The 20,255-nt window shown below is 44.2% G+C and overlaps 1 protein-coding gene across 1 annotated transcript in view; it reads right to left on the bottom strand.

Moving 5' to 3' along the window:
- Nucleotides 1–20,255, bottom strand: part of usp43b (ubiquitin specific peptidase 43b) — a 65,908-nt gene that overhangs the window by 7,282 nt on the left and 38,371 nt on the right. Inside the window, exons 7-11 of the mRNA XM_062532097.1 lie at nucleotides 19,043–19,208; nucleotides 8,855–8,966; nucleotides 4,548–4,651; nucleotides 2,547–2,624; nucleotides 2,244–2,373 (exon numbers count right to left, since the gene is read on the bottom strand). Coding sequence (XP_062388081.1) covers nucleotides 2,244–2,373; nucleotides 2,547–2,624; nucleotides 4,548–4,651; nucleotides 8,855–8,966; nucleotides 19,043–19,208 — 590 coding nt within the window. The remainder of the gene's footprint in view (nucleotides 1–2,243; nucleotides 2,374–2,546; nucleotides 2,625–4,547; nucleotides 4,652–8,854; nucleotides 8,967–19,042; nucleotides 19,209–20,255) is intronic.

Raw genomic sequence — 20,255 nt, 5'->3', positions numbered from 1 at the left:
ACTCAAACTGCTAACTGCAACTGCTCAGTTCCAGATGTATGGAACTGTACAATGTGTACATTATTGTACTGTACTGTATTGTACTGTACATTATTGTAACATGTATTGTATATGGACCTTGTTTTATATTATGATAATTCATTATTGCAATGTATAACAATATATGATTATAAATCAACAATTATGGCTATGATTATGGTTATGGTTATAGTTATTTAGCAGACGCCTTTGTCCAAAGCGATTAGGTCTGTTAATTTGTTAGAAGTGTTAAAAGTATAGTATATATACTTTTTTGATCCCGTGAGGGAAATTCGGTCTCTGCATTTATCCCAATTTGTGAATTAGTGAACACACACACAGCCCGCAGGGAATACAAAGTGAGGTGAAGCACACATTAATAACCCAGAGCAGTGAGCTGCCTGCCCAACAGCGGCGCTCAGGGAGCAGTGAGGGGTTAGGCGCCTTGCTCAAGGGCACTTCAGCCGTGGACTGGTCGGGATCGACCCGGCTATTAGGTCTGTTAGGTTGTTAGAAGTGAAAGACATTGGGTCTTCAAGAGGTCAATGCTATAGTGGCACTAGGCAGGTTGTGCCTATCAGGGGACTCCAAGTGCAAATAGCTTGGGCTGCTGTGTGTTTAGGGGCGGCAGTGGCAGATAGTGTTCCCTGGAGGAGCACAGCGGCCAAGGGGGGTTACATAAGCATTTATGAGAGCAAGTAAGTGGGAGCAGACCAAGCCATCACTTTGTAAGCAAGCATTAGCCACCTGAATCTGGGTGGTTAAGTGTAGACAATGACGTAATGTGTGCCGTTTTTGGCTCATTGACAAACCGTTATATGTTGTTATATTGAATAGTGCAAAAGAGGTGCAGCAGGGCAACAGAGGCAACATGGTCAGAGAACATTAGCTGGTCGTCATCAATCATGACGCGTGATGTATGGTTTGTTTGGCTTGGAAGACCAGCAGTTCATGAAAATGAAAATGATAGTAGCAGTGTATTAAGCGGGATAATCAACTCACTCATCAATCACCACTTCGAATGTGCATTATTTTCCTATAAACGCACGGCGCGTCGTTCATTATCCCTTACTTAACTGGCCTCAGAACGTTGGGGAGGCCCATTCAAAGTGAATGGAAGCTACCTCAGCATTCCAGAGAGCCGTATAATAATGGTATTTATCGGTCTACTTTAATTTTCTGTGAATATTATTCAAAGGTCCATGGGTCTGGAATGTCACCTGCCCACACACTGTTCCCCCAGACCCTTTATAGGATGATTTTAGTTAACTGTTAACTGTTTACTGTTAATGAATCAGTGTCTCCCCTGTATAATAGGCTAGGTCGATTGTGATATCCAACATTATCTAACTGCCTTTATCAAGTATGTAGCCTAAACATTGTGTGTAATAACATAGGCTACCAGAGACACTAGGAAAATATCTAGGCCTAGAGTCATGCAGTTGGTTACACCACACATAGGCTAGGCTATTACAGGGACATTTCCTGTGACATTTTTGAAGATCTAAAATTATATAAGCTAATTGCCTACTTTCAAATCTCGCCCCACGTCTGAATTTTGTTAACACACAGTGTTTTTAACACTTAACCTTATATCTAACATGCTTTAATTTAAGCTTTAAGGCTGTTGGACAGAAAAAAAAGCCTACAGTATTATGCAAGCACCGACCATAAATCAATTTGTAAAGGCAATGTTATTTGTAAAGGACTGGCATTAACCGTTCTTCTGTAACATTCTAACCGGTTACCATTTAAAGGAGTGGCCTTGGAACACTGGAATGGGAATGAAAAAACAAAGTTTTTGCTCAGAACACACATATTCAGAACACACTCATTCTGTTTTCAGTTCCTGCTGAGGACCAAGCTGCTGCTTTGACTTAAAGGCTTCTGTCACAGACAGCTTGACTGATTAGGACAAAAGCAGGTCATTCAGGGAGAGGAATTATTGATTTGCTTGGAAGCCGCCCTTTCATACAACTTGTTTCATCGACTTATCTATTCTACTATGGTATAGTGAGGTTTTCGCTATACTGTAAGCATGCTCTACGGGTTGACTTCAATGAAGGACTCAAGCACTGCATCAAAAGGATAAGGCAAGGTGAAGTGCCTTGTGTCTTGTTGGGCGATAAGGCTGGAAGGCTATAGGCTATATAGCACTCCTCTGAGGGATGAGGCAGGGCTGGAGGTGGGGGGCTATGGACTTTGGGCTGCTGGTCCTACTGTACCTGCTCCTCTTTGGTGTAGAGCTGGAAGCACTCGTCCAGGGTGCAGCTGTACTGCTGCACATGCTGATGCTGTAGCGAGCGGACGCTCTCCGCATCCTTCACCACCTCCTCCTGGATGTTTCCAAACAGGCTACAGGGAGACACAGAGAGAACACGCACGCACGCGCGTGCGCGCGCGCACACACACACACACACACACACACACACACACACACACACACAAATAGACACACACAAAGTGTTAAATGTCGTTGACTTCACACAGAATTTTTTTTTTTTTCTAACTTATGCATGGAGGCTCACCAGTCTTTGATGTGATGCTCCCATTCCACAACCAGCTTCACATGGCGCGGTCCACCAGAGCCACACAGCTTCAGTGCCCTGTACACACCCACACATGTCCATGAGCACACACACAGGCACGGGCGCACGTGTGCACACACACACACACACACACACACACACACACACACACACACACACACACACAAACACCACATAATTGTGGTTTGCAGCAGACTGAGCCAGGTCAACATTGCATTCCATTCTACACACAGGAGGAACTTGATGAGGGCAATGCTAACTCTCGGCCACAAGGGGTCAGTCTGTCCCAATACGTAGTTTGAATTTTCATACCCTGGGACATGTTAAGAGAAAACAAATGTCAGGATATCTAGTCTACATCCAACCTAAAGATAGTTTGTTGAAATTCATGTTTAGTTTTTTAAATCGTTGACCAATTACTGAACATCACGTTAATCAGGCTCAATCCCTAACCCTAACCATGTATCTTTTTATTAACAGTTAACAGTTAGTATAGTGTATATAGTCTATAGGAGACCATTCAACATCCCAAAGCTGGAGCTTAATGGGAGTGCAGATGCAATCACAGCCATCAGCCACAGCCTTGGTCAGAGAAAGCGCAGAACACACCATTCAGCACATTCACCATTCAACACGTGTGGCCACTCAGCTTTCATCGGATTACAACTTCACCTTTACATTCTCTAATATACTGTACATGTACTGTAAAGGTGAAGCCTTTGCCCTATGCAGTAGTCTCAAGGAATCAATCAATTACCCTTCAATACTGTACAGACAACTATGAGGTCTTCATAATGTCCCGGCTAACAATTAATCAAGGTTACTGGTGTGGTCTGTTTTTTAAGAAGATAACTTTGAGTGATCCAACATGTGTGTGGATGAATGAAGGCTGTACGATGGCTGTAGAGAGAGTTTTCCAACTCACAAAGTTGTCCATGAGTACTGGGGTCAGGGATGCAGGAGCCCAACAGCCATTCACTGAAGGAGGTGAATGGGCTTTTCTGTTTTCGTGTGCGTGCATGTGTGTGTGTGTGTGCGCACTGTGCGGGAAGGAGACAGGGCTGTGTGTGTGTGTGTGTGTGTGTGTGTGTGTAGGAAGGAGGGAGGGGGCTTAAGCTCTTTGAGTTCCACAGCTTCACTATTGCACAGAATGCCAATTAGCTGTTTTGAAAACTGTAGACCCCCTAATTACCTTCCTATTAACAGATCTCAACCTGCTCGTTTGGCAAAGGATCAGGTGGGTTCAGCTCCCTCCACATTACAGCTTATTCATTCACACACACACACACACACACACACACACACACACACACACACACACACACACACACACACACACACACACACACACACACACACACACACACCTTTCAATAAAATTCGGTATAAATTCAGTATACTGTACGGCAACAAAAGGAGGACAATACTTAATTGGGACTTCCTGTAAACACAAGGAGACTTTAGAGAGGGCTTCTGTGCTCTGGGTTAGGCTTATTATGAGGTCTACAGCCTCAGCACGATGGCTGTTTGATGGTGGTTTCTCTGTTTCTGCAGAATATCTACCAACCATCTGTCTGAATGGATGCCAAATTTGGTTTTAATTTTAGCCTCTGTTAGACCATATGGGTAGAATAACTACAAAATGAAAGGTATAACTTCCATGGAAGAAGAATTCTGGTGAACAGTTCACAGTTGCATCACTGCATAACATGCATTGTTTCTGTGGGTGAGTATGGCAAAGGCCATGACACGACACTAGGGCTATTGCTGTAAATGCCAGTGGTGCCCTTTACGACCTCTGGAGGGTGAGGTTAGCATAAGTGAACAGCGAATGTGTGTGTGTGTGTGTGTGTGTATGTGTGTGTGTGTGTGTGTGTGTGTGTGTGTGTGTGTGTGTGTGTGTGTGTGTGTGTGTGTGTATATATGTGGGAGTGCACACAGGTTTGTGTATATATGTTTGGTGCATGAGCAAGGTTGTACCGATCCACAGCTGGATGACAGAGTGGCCTTCCGTCTTGAGGGCAGAGGTAGCTGTAGGAGGCCGATCCCCCCACCACACGGATCCTGAACAGCACCCTGGAGCTCTGCAGGCCACACAAGACACACAACACACATTTACTATCAGCCACAAATGACTTTAACACACACACACACACACACACACACTCACATAATGCACACACATGCGTACACACACACAGAGAGCAGCACAGCACAGCATGTACAGTTGTTTACTGTAATATGAACAATAGGGGGTGGAGGTTAAGACACTGGTCATGATCCATGGCAGGGCTATCGAAAAATAAGGGTCAAGTCAGCTTATTATGGGCTGCTGAGGAGGGTCAATACATGTGCTGCAGGTGTTACTTCCCCCTCACAGCTCTGCTCATGATCACCAGAAGTTTACGGCCTTACTGTGCGGTGGAGAAATCACGATTCCTGAACTCCGCGGGGTCCATCTACATTGACGGTAGCTCGAAAACAAGCCAGGCTTTTGTTACTGCTGAAGTGAACCCTATCAAATCCATTACTTTCATGTGTGCTTGTCCAGCTCAACATATTTTCCTGAGATTGGCCACGTGCTTTTATAAAATGACAGAGCGTTGAGACGCGATGAGAGGGAGACTGAGACACAAAGGGGGAAACGGAGAACAGGAGGGCTTCCAGGAGACAAACGCACACAATTGATTCCCTCTGCTTTTTCCACTATCTTTGTCTGGCTGGCGGATAAACAAGGAAGACCAGCGCGGAGCGGCATGGAGCGGAGCGCGGTGATTTGTCTGGTGCTCAGGGCTGCGAGGGGAGGCTGATGGGCAGAGAGGAGGAGGGGCGGAGGAGGCGCGCTCTGCTTCTGGCTCACGGGACACCGCTGTTAGGGACGGATTGCAGCGATGGGCCAGATATTGCCTCAGACAGCACAGTCGCTCGTTTGATGATGGCGCACTCAGCAAACGTCTGTGCGCTTACACACACACACACACACACACACACACACACACACACGTACACACGGCCGCGTGCACACACACCCACAAATGAGGCTGATATATAGTATCAAGCACCATTAGTGTTAGAAATTATTTATCAAGGTAATTATTTTAGCACACTGTATCTACATCACAAATGTATGCTACAATATGATTGAAATACATTAATAGGAATGACATAATACAAATCCAACACCTTAGCAATGGCTGCATTACTAAAAATTACCACATAGAGGCACCAGCTGACTATAAAACCTCAGATGGCAAAGAGTTTGCCTTGATCTACAGGAAATCTATCTATAGGGAAATCTATAGGATACTACATGTTGGAAATGAGGGCAAAGACCAAGAGAAAGCCAAAAATAGCATAAATGTATGTATGAGTATGACGATGGGGATGCAATCAGAGAGGAAGGATGAGGAAGAGTGAGAGTGTGACCGAAGGCAATAACCCAGAGAGACTGAAGGAGAGGAAGGACAACGACACAACGAGTGACAGAGGAGTGCTGTGCAGGAGCGATGCGGGTGGTAAATAACTGGACTTTAGTCTGGAGTCTCGTTTCACACAATCGTCGTGTTCTCTAACAGATGGGCCGGATTTGGCTGAGTGTTCAGGTGAGATTTCCTGAGATAGCTGGGGAATGTTTTCCCCGTTTCAATAAACAAAAAATAAATGAAACCAAGGCTTACATCCCAGGTGAGGGATATCGCTCCTTTACAAAGCTGACAAGAGAAATCTACAAGCAAATTTCTCTTGGCACTTTACGGCTATCCTCTACTAAGAAAATAACTCGGCCTATTTATGCATCCATCCCAAGAAATAAATGATTTAAAAGGGTCACTTTTGACAACCAAACAATATTCAGAGCACAAATCAAAACATTTCCATTTCAAAGCCTCATATTACTGTAAACCGAATAATAACAATTCAAAATCATTGCTTACTTTTTACAGCTCAGGTTTCCAGGTGTGTTAAAGTAGCCTATGTTCTATTTACAATAATGCTAATTAGCCATCAATGCTATCCTAACTGGCTTAATACCATGAACAGGTTCAGCAAGGTTCCCCATTTCCCAATACACACTGGACTCTTCAGGCTTAGTAACTCACTTGTCCTTATACATGTTCAAATATGGATTTCACGCACAGGCAAAGCTGAGACAGAATCCTCATCTTTGGTCTGGGTAGCATGTTAAGCCCACATTGTGGACACACACAAACCACACAAACCCTGTCCTCTGGTCTTAGACAAACAAGCAGTAGACTGGTAAGGACCAAATCCACCTGTGCCATTCCACACACAGCACTCAGGGCCATTAAACACCACTCTGAGAGCAGGGGCAGGCAGTGGGGGGTAAGAGCCTGGCCATTTCCTGTATAAATAGAATTCTATTAGGGACCACTGTTTGTCACACAGCAGTACCTAGAACTCTCCTTGCCTCTAAACATGAAAACTCAAAAAAGAAAATGTGTGTGTGTGTGTGTGTGTGTGTGTGTGTGTGAGTGTGTGCGTGCGTGTGTGTGTGTACGTGGGGGTGTGTGTGTGTGATGAGATGACAGTAAGAGAGGAAAAAGGTTTAGCATGCAGTCCACATTCACAAGTGAATGACGCAATGAACTCAGTGGTCTTTATGTGCATCCAAAGAGACGCATCTCACGTCGTTATTTTTCATAGATCTCTAGCATTCTCGTCTCAGGCATATGTCCCCAATTCCCCTGCAGGCTGCACACGCATGTGATGTGAGGATCGCCTGCACACACACACGCGTACTCTCACACCTCAGTGGGCTGTGCACGAGAACACATGGAGGCAACACACTGTCGTTAATCACCCCCCAACTCACACACTTCTCAACGCAGACTTCCACGGGCTGTTGTCATGATTCAACTCTCGTGAGAGTTCTGTCATAATCATCCCTGAGATGCTATCCCCTCAACACTATATGCAGTGTTTTTATATACATACAGTATATAATATATATGAAGGCAGAAGGAATTGAAAAGAGAGCCGTCAAGGCTGCTAATGAGACTCCTGACACGCAAATGTCTTTATGGTCTGAGGGAAAAATATATATATGTATATAAAAAAACATTAAAAAGGGAGATTGCCAAGATGTGTCCTTGCTGGCTCTCTTTGCGATGGCTGCTGAACGCGCAGTGCAGTTTAATTACATGGACATCTAGGACATTGGATGAGGGACAAAAAGAAATTCTGCCCCAAGGGCAATCTTGATGTCATCATGTCTTATTCTCTATGTAGTGAGCCTTGTTCTAGGTTAAGAAGGCTTCCTCACACACACACACACACACACACACCCATGTACATACCAACACACCCACACCTACATACCCACCCAAACACGCATGCACCCACACTTTCCCATGTACATACCAACACACCCACACTCAACTACCTACCCAAACACACACACACGCCTGCACACACATACACACACACACACACACAAACATACTCACACACACACACACACACACACAAACACCTACCCACCCACCCACTCAAACACACACACACACACACACACACACACACACACACACACACACACACACACTTTCAAATTTCATTTGTCATTCAAAAGTCATTCCTTTCTCTCACCCACCCCTTACTCTGTTTGAGTAAAGCCCCGTACCTGCCCCTAAGTGAAGTGCTGTTAGCTGGGCGGGACCGTGGCTGTGTCACTACGGCAGATGAGATGTTCCAGTTGGAATGTGACTCTGTGCTGTGATGAAGTGCTTTTTGCCAGCAATCAGGATGCACATGGGGCCAGCACAGCACTGAGGTAAATCATTGATTTGATGGAGATACACAGCTGCTAGCATTTATATCTCTGTCTGTCTCTCTCTCTCTCTCCCTGTTTGTATGTGCTTCTGAGTGTGAATGGCATATTTTCCTATAGGAGTGAGTGAGTGTGTGTGTGTGTGTGTGTGTGTGTGTGTGTGTGTGTGTGTGTGTGTGTGTGTGTTTTGAACACTGTCATGACACTGACTAAGGGCTGCCAAGCTTGGCTTAATTCGTAATTCGTCTGGTATGTTTGGGGGGCCATGAACTGACCCAGTGCCCTGAACCCTCTCAGCCATACAAGTGGCCACATCTGTTAAACACACGCAAACAAACACACACACCCACACCCACACCCACATACAAACACACACCCATACACACACACACACACACACACACACACACACACACACACACACACACACACACACACACACACACACACACACACACACACACACACACACACACACACACACACACACACACATTACCTGGGCCTGGGCTCCGTTGATCATAAGGTAGTAGAGCTTGCTGAGGATGCTCTGCTGCAGCTGGTCCCACGACACAGACCTGTCCTCGCGCATCAGGAACGGCGGCCCAAACCTGCACACCGAGAGGCGGGAGAGAAAGAGCCACACATGAGAGGAGAGAGACTTCCAATAATGACGCTCGGCGAGCACAGCCTTTAATGACAAAGATTAGTCATAATCAGTCGCCAATGACAGTACATGGTGTATGCACGACTTGTGTCGCGGATGTGAGTGGGTCACTGTTCTAACCAAGTGGAGGATGGCACTTGTGAGTCAGTGTGCGTCTGCTGATGATCGCGATGATGGCGCACACACTCTGGCATCAATTCTGATGCCAATGTCCTTTTAAATGTCACACCGCAGATCATGGATCTGGCCTATTTCCTTTCCTCCTCCTTCGCTCAGAGCAACGACTGCGCCCTCGTCAGGAATCAGCACTGATGGTGGGTTCAAATGTACTGCATGGCCTCAAGGAATGAGCCCAGTCATTAGATAATTATGGCAACCATGATATCAAATGAACGGGGATTAGCCCAGGCATTACGCTATGGTGTAATCACTATTATCATTAGATTCCATGTGGCTACGCTTCCTGCTGTGGGATACCCATTTCCAGGCTTCGAGCCTCATTCCTCTCTGCATCTGCGGCACAGCCACCAGACTATCCACAGGAAGCAGAGAGGGACAAACATACAGTAATGCAATTACCAAATGGACATTCAATTAGAATGGAAATATACCAGCTAAAACAGAGCTAAAGCCATGCTTAAGTTTTCCATTTGAGGACCCTACATTACGGTGGATTCACAATGCAGCTCACGTTCCTCTGGCAGTGATTTGCGAACAACATTCGGTTCTTTAGGGTGATATGGAAATATCCGCTGATGTGTTCTCACCGACCCCTCCTCCTTCATCTTTTCTAAGTCCGTTCCCTCCCTCTCTTTCTTCCTTTTGGAAATCCTCCTGTCTGGATTCTCCCTCCCTTCGGCCTGTTCCACTGTGTCTGGGTGGCTAAAGGTTACCGGCTTCCAGGTGGTCATCATTACACAGTGAAATTCCATGTTGTCAGTCAAACACCTTCCGCTACATGCAAGCGTGGAAGACCACCTTAAGCTGTAGAACTCTTGAATCATGTGGACTACAGATGACTCATATAGTTTGTCTCCTTTTATAAAAGCCTGAAAATCCCAGGAGACAGAAACAGGAGGTGATCAATGTGACTAAGGCATACACAGAGAAGGCAAACCAGCTAGTGAGTGGCACTGTATTGTGGTAAATTACTAGGGAAATATATATATATATATATTTGCTATGAGAACATAGCAAGCGCACCTATGTGAATTAAGATATGAGATTTAAAGTATTTTTGAGACATATCAAAGCGACTGCAAGAAGTTCAGGGGCCTCCAATAGGCTCTGCGCACAAATGTTTTTAGTACTGCCGTTAGATTTCCGGTGTGTTCGAACCTGCAGCTATTGTTATGGTAATTCGTGTCTACACGGACCCAGTTGAGTGTTGCACCTAGCGAATCAACACGTTATGATAAAGAAGGATTTGAGCACGTTGAAATTTGTATTATTGGGAAAACAAGATATTCCGTGTCTTAGTGAATATTTAAGGAACAGAATAAAACAGAAGATGCCGTTTCAATATAGTTAACGCTCCACCGGAAGTCAAACGGCAGTACTAAGTGACTTTAGTGCACTGAGCCCATAGCACCTGCCATGCATACAGATTGCCACGGCAGCAAATGAGTGTAATGTATATGCTTGCATATTCGCATGCTCAGTTACACACACGTGTAGCTTGACCTTGAAAGGTTCGGAGGATGCAGCTTGTTCACGCCAGCCATTGGTTCGAAAAAACACTCTTGTGAACGCTTGAAGCGGCAGACCCACAAGCCTTCTCTCTAGCATCAAGAAAATCACACAGAACCCCACCTCCCTCTAGCCAGAGACCTCGACTGCGTCACCACCAGAACCCCATTAGAGCCAGTGCCTTGAAGTCAGTGAAGGATAGAATATCAAACGTCGACTTCCCCCCCTAAAGGGCCCTGGAAGCCTCCCGAGAGATGCAGTGACAAATAACACAAGGTCTAGTTCCTAGCCCCTAATTTCATGCTTGTGGAAACTTCCCTGTGTCAGATAAATCGGCCGAAAAGTTGCAGAGGAGATAGGAGAGATAGTGAGAAATCAAGGGGAGAGGAAAGGAGGAGAGAGCAAGAGGGAGAAGGGGAAACCTGTCATGCATCTTCATGGCATGTTAACTCATTAATAGGAGACAAGGCGATAAGATCATCCCATGGAAACTAATAAAGGCCTCTCTCACACACACGCACGTACGCATACATGGGCGCGTATATACACACACACACACAAGCACACACACACACACACACACACACACACACACACACACACACCATCCTCTGCATCTCATCTCTGCAGCCCATCTGTCTGCCCATGTGGAAAGAGGAGCCAGCATCAAACTAGGCCAGTCAGATCTGGTTGTCACTGGGAGGAAGAGGAAGAGAGAGAGGGATGGAGAGAAAGAGGTAAGGGATAGTGTGTGTGTGTGTGTGTGTGTGTGTGTGTGTGTGTGTAAGAGAGAGAGAGAGAGAGAGAGAAAGGAAGAGAGAGAGAAATAGAGAGGGAGAGAGTGGGGTGCCTAATGATGATATCCCTGAAACTGAGATATATCTCCTGCTGACTCACAAGCAATAAGCTGGAGGAATCTAAATGAGTTTTCATGTGTGTCTGAGGGGGGTGGCGGTGCAATCAGAGCACAATGATGTTTGCTTTGTGTCCAAATGTGCTCTGTTACTGCGATGCCAGCACACCATATTCCGCTCAGTGTTCAGAACCTTGAACCTTGAACCTTTGCACATACTCAAAGGCTTTGGTTCTCGTCGTTCTGAACAGACCTACAGTAGGATGGCCTCGGTCCATAGCAAATGTCAGATCTCGTAAGAAAAAGAAAAAAATCAATTTAATTCATTTTCACTTAATAAATGTGCAGAGAGCGTTCTCATTTCTCCAGTGTAGCGGTCTGTCTGGCCAATCCAGCACATCTCTTACTTTCTCTCTCTCTCTCTCTCTCTCTCTCTTTCTCTCTCTCTCTCTCTCTCTCTCTCTGCGTTGAGAGGCAGTGATGGGATTGTCACAGAGTCCTGTCCTCGGAGAGATGGGAAGAGGCGGCCAATCAATACCTCCCTGTCCTCCCTTTCCATCGCCAACCTGCCTCAGCTGGGAGTTTCTTTCACGAGAACACAAGTGAAGTCCAGGGAGGGGAGACTGGACCACACACACACACATACACACACACACACACACACACACACACACACACAGGCACTGTGAGGCAGTCTCTCTCCTGCCTGCTCTGGGTGGCTTGTGTCGAACGCCCGAAACTCTCATCTTTCTCCTCTGAGATGAGCTTTTCACTCATAATTAATTCCCTATCGGCAGTCTTGTCAGTCCTGGAATAGACGTTTGGACCTTGCACTTAGTACTCAAGAAATGATAGAATTACTAAATAATCCACATGTTTTACTCCTCATTTGGTAGGAAAAAGCACCAATGCCCTTGTGCTTTTCTGTGTGAAAATTTTCAAAATCACATCTGATTACACTTAAAGGTAAACTATGCAACGTTTTTCAGTTAATCATACTGTTATATATTAGGGGTGTCAACAATAATCGATTCGGCGATGCATCGCAATGCGGGGCATGCACGATTCAGCATCGATGCGGCAACGTGCCATAATCGATTATGTCACTATTTATTTTCTGGCCTCGAGTACAGTAAAGTTGACGTTTCCATTCATTCCGGTGGCATTTCCAGAGCAATGTTGCAATGACATGCGCCACCTGTACAGTGTTTCCCCACACATAGACTAATTTGTGGCAGTGCACCACAGATTCAACACAGCCGCCACATATGCGTTCTGTTATTCATTATGTTTTTAACGCAATTTAAAACACGCATCGTATTCGTAAAGCTGCATTTCTTTCCCCTACTCCCCCTTCCTCTCTTGCTCACACACACAACCACAGCCCCCCTCTCCGTGCACAACGCGTCTGTCTCCATGAACGATTTCCATTGTAGACTATGCCTGCAACTTTACCGAACAGTATAAGTAAAGCCCCTCTCCGCACTTTTTTGGTAAACAAGCCTAGGTTACTCATAGCGCTTTAATGTAGTCAGATCTTTCCATAACACTTGTTGCAACGCTAATAAGACTAGCCTAAGCTAGGCCTACATAATGTCAACACTATATTTTATTTAGGCCTATAGGTCAATAAGAAAACCTAACAAATGTGTTGTTGTTTGTGTAACCCAGACATCAGCAACTTTCATTTTATACGACCAATCACTTCTCGTGGCAGCTCCCTCACGGCTGCAACTTGTGCACTCGCTTGTGATTTTTAGCGGTATGTTCATCAGGTCACAGAGCTGCCTGAGCCTCTACGTCAACAATGAATGAGAAAGTATTATCGCGCAAGTAGGCTATGCTACACACAATTCCCCCCTAAACATACTAGTCAGGGGGCCAAAACTGATATTAAAACTTTGTCGGACACTTTTTGGTACAAGCATACAACCTATCCAGTATTGATATTTAACCCCTCAACATGAGTTCTAGACAGGTTGTCAGCTTAGAAAATGTTATTTTGTCCATTTTAACACTATATTCTTAAAAATGGAAAAAGCGGATTTTCCCCCCAAAGTGCTTCCTTTTTCTTCCATGTTACCTACTGTAATTTTGGGCAAATGTGCAATATAATCCAACTTGTGTGTAAGCATGATCATTAAAAAATAATGATCAATAAATACCACAAGAGTATCACACCACAAGGGCCACTGTTGTGTCAGGGGGCCAATTCTGAAAAGGGCTTCCGTTAAGACTTTTGCAGACATGTTTTGGTTCAAGCTGTCAGTGTCACCCCATTTTTTTTTTTGTTAGAAGACACAAATAGGTAAGATATCAGGGTGGTTGTGAAGACGAAGTTAAAAGCTTGTAGGGAGAGACATGCAATGCTGCACAAGTTATAATATTTAAATGTTACAGTGAAAATGTAGAACTGTAGATGGTGGTGTATAGTGCTATTTAACTTCATTAATATACCAGGCTGTGACACAAATGATATTTAATGGACATATTACTATAGTTATTCATTCAATCCAAACATTACTCACTACTTTAGGGTTAGGGGTTAGTAACTAGTTAGCAATAACAACTTTGTTATAGTCGTATGGCAAAGGTATGTTTTTCCCCTGTAAAACCCGGGAAGTTAACTGAACTCAAATTATTTGAGTATACTGTAAAGCCTGGGAAGCTAACTTATCTGAAATTATTTGAGTAAACCGGATGCCTTGACATTTGAGTTTGGCAACTCATTTAATTTGAGTGTAAATAAGTCATTCAACTGGAGTTATTAGTATATTGTACAGTATGTATTGCATTTTGTGTTGGGATAACTTAAAGGAGTCAAGTAAACTACACTAATTTTATTCACCTAATAACAACTTGAGTGAATTGTCATGACAAGTAAGAATTATGTAGGCCTACACACGAAAAAATGCAATGTACTCAATGTGTGAGCTATCATTTTCTATGGATTATGGGTAAATGCTTCTTTGATTTTCTAATAAGTATTGTTCTCTTAGCTGTTAATTGTGGCTTCTTACTGTTTACCAGGTGATGGGCAAACATATTGTGTTGATGATTTTCAGAATATGGTCAGATATACCATTAAGGAGAAGCCCATTCTCAAAATATGAAGACATTTTGAAGTTCACATTTTCTTGGCCTAATGCAAAGTTGATTGCGTTTCCCAATTTGACTTTGACCTATAGTCACTTGAAAGTATCACAAAGTTGAGTATCCCAATGGTGTGATTGAGCCTCCTATTGTCTGTCTGTATTGTCTCTTGGGGAGATACAGACACATTATGCATGTTTACATTGAGTAACTATATTACCCCTCTTATGGACAGGATATGAGCTTCAGGAGTAAAGATTTCAGGATTTTTTTATAAGTTTAAATTTCTATTAAATGAATAGGATTACTGCAGAATGATGGTAGTGAAACATAATATTTATCACCATGGCAGTACTGGTCATCATGATATACTGTATCTTCTGATTATCATTACGTCTGTCAGAAGCATTACAAGTGATCTAAGATTTTAAAATCAGCCCACAGGCCAAGTCTGTTATGGATAGTCATCTGCTTGATGGTGTGTGGTGTCAATGTAAATAACACAATAACATAACAGCTATAGTATAGCCGTAAATATAGTTTAACTATTGCATTTAAGATTCAATTTCAGTCAAGATTAATATGTGATAATGTGTTAAGAATACTATGGACAGTGACATTCTGGGAAATGTAATGTGTGGTCAGCCATTTCTTATTGTGAATATACTTCTTGCCATGATTACTTAATTGAAATGAGTGGCATATACAGTCATGGCTGAAAGTGTTGGCACCCCATGCAATGAATAATGTATCATGAATAAATAAATGTTCTTCCTTAAAAGACTGGGTTCATACGTATTGGCACCCCTATGTTAACCCTATGTTCTCAACTCCCATAGAGGCAGGCAGATTTTTATTTTTAAAGGCCACTTAATTCATGGATCCAGGATACTATGCATCCTGATAAAGTTCCATTGGTCTTTAGAACTAAAATTGCCCCACATCATCACACACCCTTCACCATACCTAGAGATTGGCATGGTGTTTTGTTCAGTTTTCTTCAGTTAGCCTATTAGCCTGTTTGATGCTCATTGAGCTCAATGCAAATCAAACCAGCTAATAGGCCAACTGAATAAAACACCATGCCAATCTCTAGTTATGGGGTGTGTGAAGGGTGTGTGATGATGTGGGGCTATTTTAGTTCCAAAGGTCAAGGGAACTTTATCAGGATGCATAGTATCCTGGATCCATGAAATAAGTGGCCTTTAAAAATCTGCCTGCCCCTATGTTAACCCTTTGTGTTAAATTCCCATAGGTTTTTTTTTTTTTTTTTTAGATAATTTTTTGGGCTTTTTATGCCTTTATTTGGACAGGACAGTAGAGAGAATGACAGGAAGTGAGTGGGAGAGAGTCGGGGTGGGATCTGGAAAGGACCACGGGGCGGGAATCGAACCCGGGTCGCCAGCGTACGGTGCAGGTGCCCCAGCCAGTTGCGCCACTGCCGGGGCCTCATAGGGTTACATAGGGGTGCCAATACATTTATTTATTTATGATACATTATTCATTCACATAGAACGTTGGTGTCCTTAAAGGTTGGATATGTTCTACTTTTATTACTTAAGGCATTAAGATCAATTTCCAAAAGATGATTTTATATTCCTCTTTTTAGTCAACTTTAACATGGGTGCCAACACTTTCAGCCATGACTGTATTTTACTCAAGTTGAAATTAGGTGAATAAAATGAGCATACAGTAGTTTACTTGACTCCTTAAAGTTATCCCAACACAAACTACACACATAGAAATAACTCAGCTGAATGACTTATATACTGTACACTTAAGTTAACTTCCTGGGTTTTACAGTGCAGCCAGGCAGTGGTGCTCAGGTAGGCAGCCAACAGAAGGTACCCAGGGACCATGTCCATGTGCTCAGTCTGAGTCCTGGTCAGGGACATTGACACTGCCTGGTACTGCACTGACTTCCACTTTCCTCACATCCACATATCGTCAACTCCAAGCACCTGACCTGTACTCACCAAGCTCCAAGCACCTGACCTCTGTGGTTAAAAGCTGGGGGGAAAGCATGCCATCCTTCATGTGCCTTCTTCTGTTGGCTGCCTATACCCGAGCACCACTGCTTGGATGGGGAAAAATGCCTTTGCCATACGACTATTACAAAGTTATTACTACTAACTAGTTACTAACCTCTAATCCTAAAGAACTGAGAGAGCAGTTATGTTTGGGTAGAATTGATAACTATAGTGATATGTCCATTAAACACAATTTGTCACAACCTGGTACATTAATGAAGTCAAATAGCACCATAGACCACCATCTACAGTTCTACATTTTCGCCATAACATTAAAGTATTACAACATGTGCAGCAGTGCACTGTCTCTCCCTACAAGCTTTAAACTTGGCTTGACTCATTCCCATAGATAGGGGTACTGATTGATAGAGGTTTTGGAATGCTATGTTATGTTTCCAATCTGATATTCACTTTGAAAACTGGTTCTCTTTAGGCGGAGATTGTTTTTTTCATGTTCTAGGTCTGTTGTCTCTTATACTGTACAATAAATGTTAATTCTGACACTTCAGCAGACATCCCACGAGTGTTAGCTTTCATTCCATACCATGTTTATCTATATGGTCCTTGTGGTTGTGGAGATATTCAACATTTATCGTTGGCATGTCATGTTGAGTAGGAAACCAAAAAATTGGCCTGAAATTGCTTGCACAAGTCAAAAAAATAATATTTTTGCTTGACAACCACCATAATATCTTACCTATGGGTGTCTTCTAACTAAAAAAATAGGTTGACCGCTTGTACCAAAACATGTCCGCAAAAGTCTTAACGGAAGCCCTTTTCAGAATTGGCCCCCTGACTATACAGGCAATGAGAAGCCTTGAATTAATAGTTTTTAATGAGAAGCCTTGAATTAATAGTTTCTTAATGTATCAGACAATTTTTCGGGACAATTAGGGCAGGATTAGGGATCGGGACAACTGCTTGTATTTCATGACTGTCCCGATTTTTTGGGTCACCCTAAGGAAACTGAACAGTCCAACCAGTAGGCTAGACTGTGGTAAGCTAGCCAACTATGCTACTGTTTACAATATTATTTTAAGGCTTTAAGCAGACAGCTGAATTAAAGAGGTGTAGTTGTAATATGAACATAGGCTAAAATATGCATAACGTGAGCTGTCATGAATATCAGAATTTCAGTATTTTCTCTTTATATCAGGATATGGGTTAATATAATACTCCAAAGTTTAAAATGTTATTTCATACAATTGCAAGGTCCACCGTCCCCCCCACATAACAGCCAATACAATCTTTAGTTCAATATGACTGCTTGAATTGCCTGTCTGATGACAAATGTGCCTTGTTGTGTGCAGTAGAATTTTGATGCATTGCAATGCATCGCAATGCATCGTAGAATCGAATTGAATCGAATCGTTACCTGGTGAATCGTAATCGAATCGAATCGTGAGGGCAGTGCCAATGCACACCCCTATTATATATGATTAAATCAGTCATTACCGGTCGAACGATGTGTTTTTCGGCCGCCCTAGTGGTCTGTAGCGGTAGAACCACGCTTGCATTTTCAGGAGCCCTCGGGCACGCACCCTTGCTCTACTCCAGGAAGTGTCATGTAAAGTCTCATGAAAAGGCAGGGCAGACAGACCGGTTGAGGAGTTTTGTAAAATATACACACTAAAGCTGTAGGGGAAGCTCTGCAGAGAAATATGCAAGCATAAAACGAGCGAAAACGAAAGCGAAACCGGCGATGAAATCGCCAATCCTGCATAGTTTCCCTTTAAAGTGCACTGGCACATATGGCACATTAAGGACGTGAGAACATTGTGAGAAGAGACATGGAAGCACTGCATCTTTAGGCATTGTGCAGTGCTTTTCCATTTTAACTACCTACTGTATGTAACTCGAGGGGAATGTCAAGACCATCAATGAGATTACATTAGTTAACGTCTTTCACTGAAATGTGCCACTTCACCATAACCTCCATAGTAACTCTACAGGAAAACTCAGGTGAAGGTTATCTTCACAGTCTTCCCACTGGGCATTAGCACAGATCCTCTGTCGTCAGAGCCAAGGCATATGCCTGCTAACTGCCCTCCTGCTTTATGAGAGTGGAGAGAGTAATTAGAGCTAATTACTGGATTTAAGACATCTGACATCTTTATTCGCTGCAAATTCATGTCCTTACTGCAGGGCTTCGGAGAACACAGATGGGGGATGAAAAGAGACTCAAAGGACTGTGACAAGTCAAGTCCATTTACAGAATAAAAGGCATTTTTCTTTTCATAATGTAGCATGTATCTATTTTTCTTTTAAATCAATATGGAAATGCCTGTCTATAGGCTGCAACCTTCTTATTAATTGAAAGTAATGTATCAGAACGCCCTTGTGAGCTTTAGTCACCTGACAGCTTGTTGGCCCGACCCTGCCGCATTGCAGACCAGCAGCAGCACCTTCCCGGGGATGCCCTGGTTGAGGAACTCGGACGACAGCGCCCCTGAAGCAGGTAACCTCTGACCCTCGGGCCCTGAGGTGGAGTAAGGGGAGGAGGGGAGACTGTGGTGGTACCCTAGGACAGAGAAGAGAGGGAGAGAATGAGGGAGCGGGAGAGAGAAAGAGAGAGAATATTAAAGGAGGGAAGGCATCTCTGACAGCACACTGGGTTAAACTGCACTCTAATGGTGATGATATATGGGGCAACTTTTAGAGCAATGTTGCTGGGCAACCACATAACCGGTTCCATGTGTTCAGATGACCACGACAATTTGATTGGATGATTACTGTAATGTTCTTCAGAATTGTTTTTTTTGCTAAACGTCAACGAGAATGTGCCACAACAATTCTCAGGAACATTGCCCAGAAACAAATCTTGCCATCATCAGCCTGTTACACCACAGAGTCGACACAGACGCACAGGAACATATCTAGAGTGTGGCTCGAGTCTCTCTCCTTTCAGATTCAGACTTTTGCATGATTCTGCCGATCATATCGAGAGCAGTTTGGGACTTTTGGAAAACTGACATGAGAGAGCATGTGTGGAGAGATGAGTAAGAGGCGCAGGGGGGGAAAGCTTCTTCTTTAAGACCAGTCCAGAAGCGGGAGGGTGGGCAGCAGATGGGGATGAGTCCTGTGGACCAGCGAGCGGCAGACTCTCCCCGTGGGGCGTCTTGTCTGACTAGAGGCTCGCGCTGACAGACTGGCTGGTAGGGTGCCGGCCCTTCTCTCTCTCTCTCTCTCTCCGCTCTCTTCCTCATTTCCTCCCTCCCTCCGCCGTGCTGTCGTGACTAGACCAAACACCGGAGCTCGTCTCGGCCCCAGACATCTCTGACGTCACCCGCTGCGAGCTCTGTCAAACAGACCGGCAGGATTTACAGAGGGAGGGGGGGGGGGGGGGGGGCGGCATGGGGGAGCCAGGGTGGGTGACACGGAACGTGACACGGCCGCACCTCATTCCCTATGGGTGGGCACGGTGACAAATCACCCCCCTGGGACGCCGGACGGGAGGGCAGGCGGTGGGCAAGAGATGGGCATGTATCGATCCCTCTGTGGCAGAGCTACTCCTCTCTCGGGCAAAGTCGCTGCGCTTCATTACACTCTGACGCCTGTGTCCCTGGCA

Source organism: Sardina pilchardus, chromosome 3 (assembly GCF_963854185.1).
Source record: "Sardina pilchardus chromosome 3, fSarPil1.1, whole genome shotgun sequence".
Lineage (NCBI taxonomy): Eukaryota > Metazoa > Chordata > Actinopteri > Clupeiformes > Clupeidae > Sardina > Sardina pilchardus.
The sequence above is the reverse complement of the archived record's forward strand: the minus strand, read 5'-3'. Positions and strand labels throughout refer to the sequence as shown.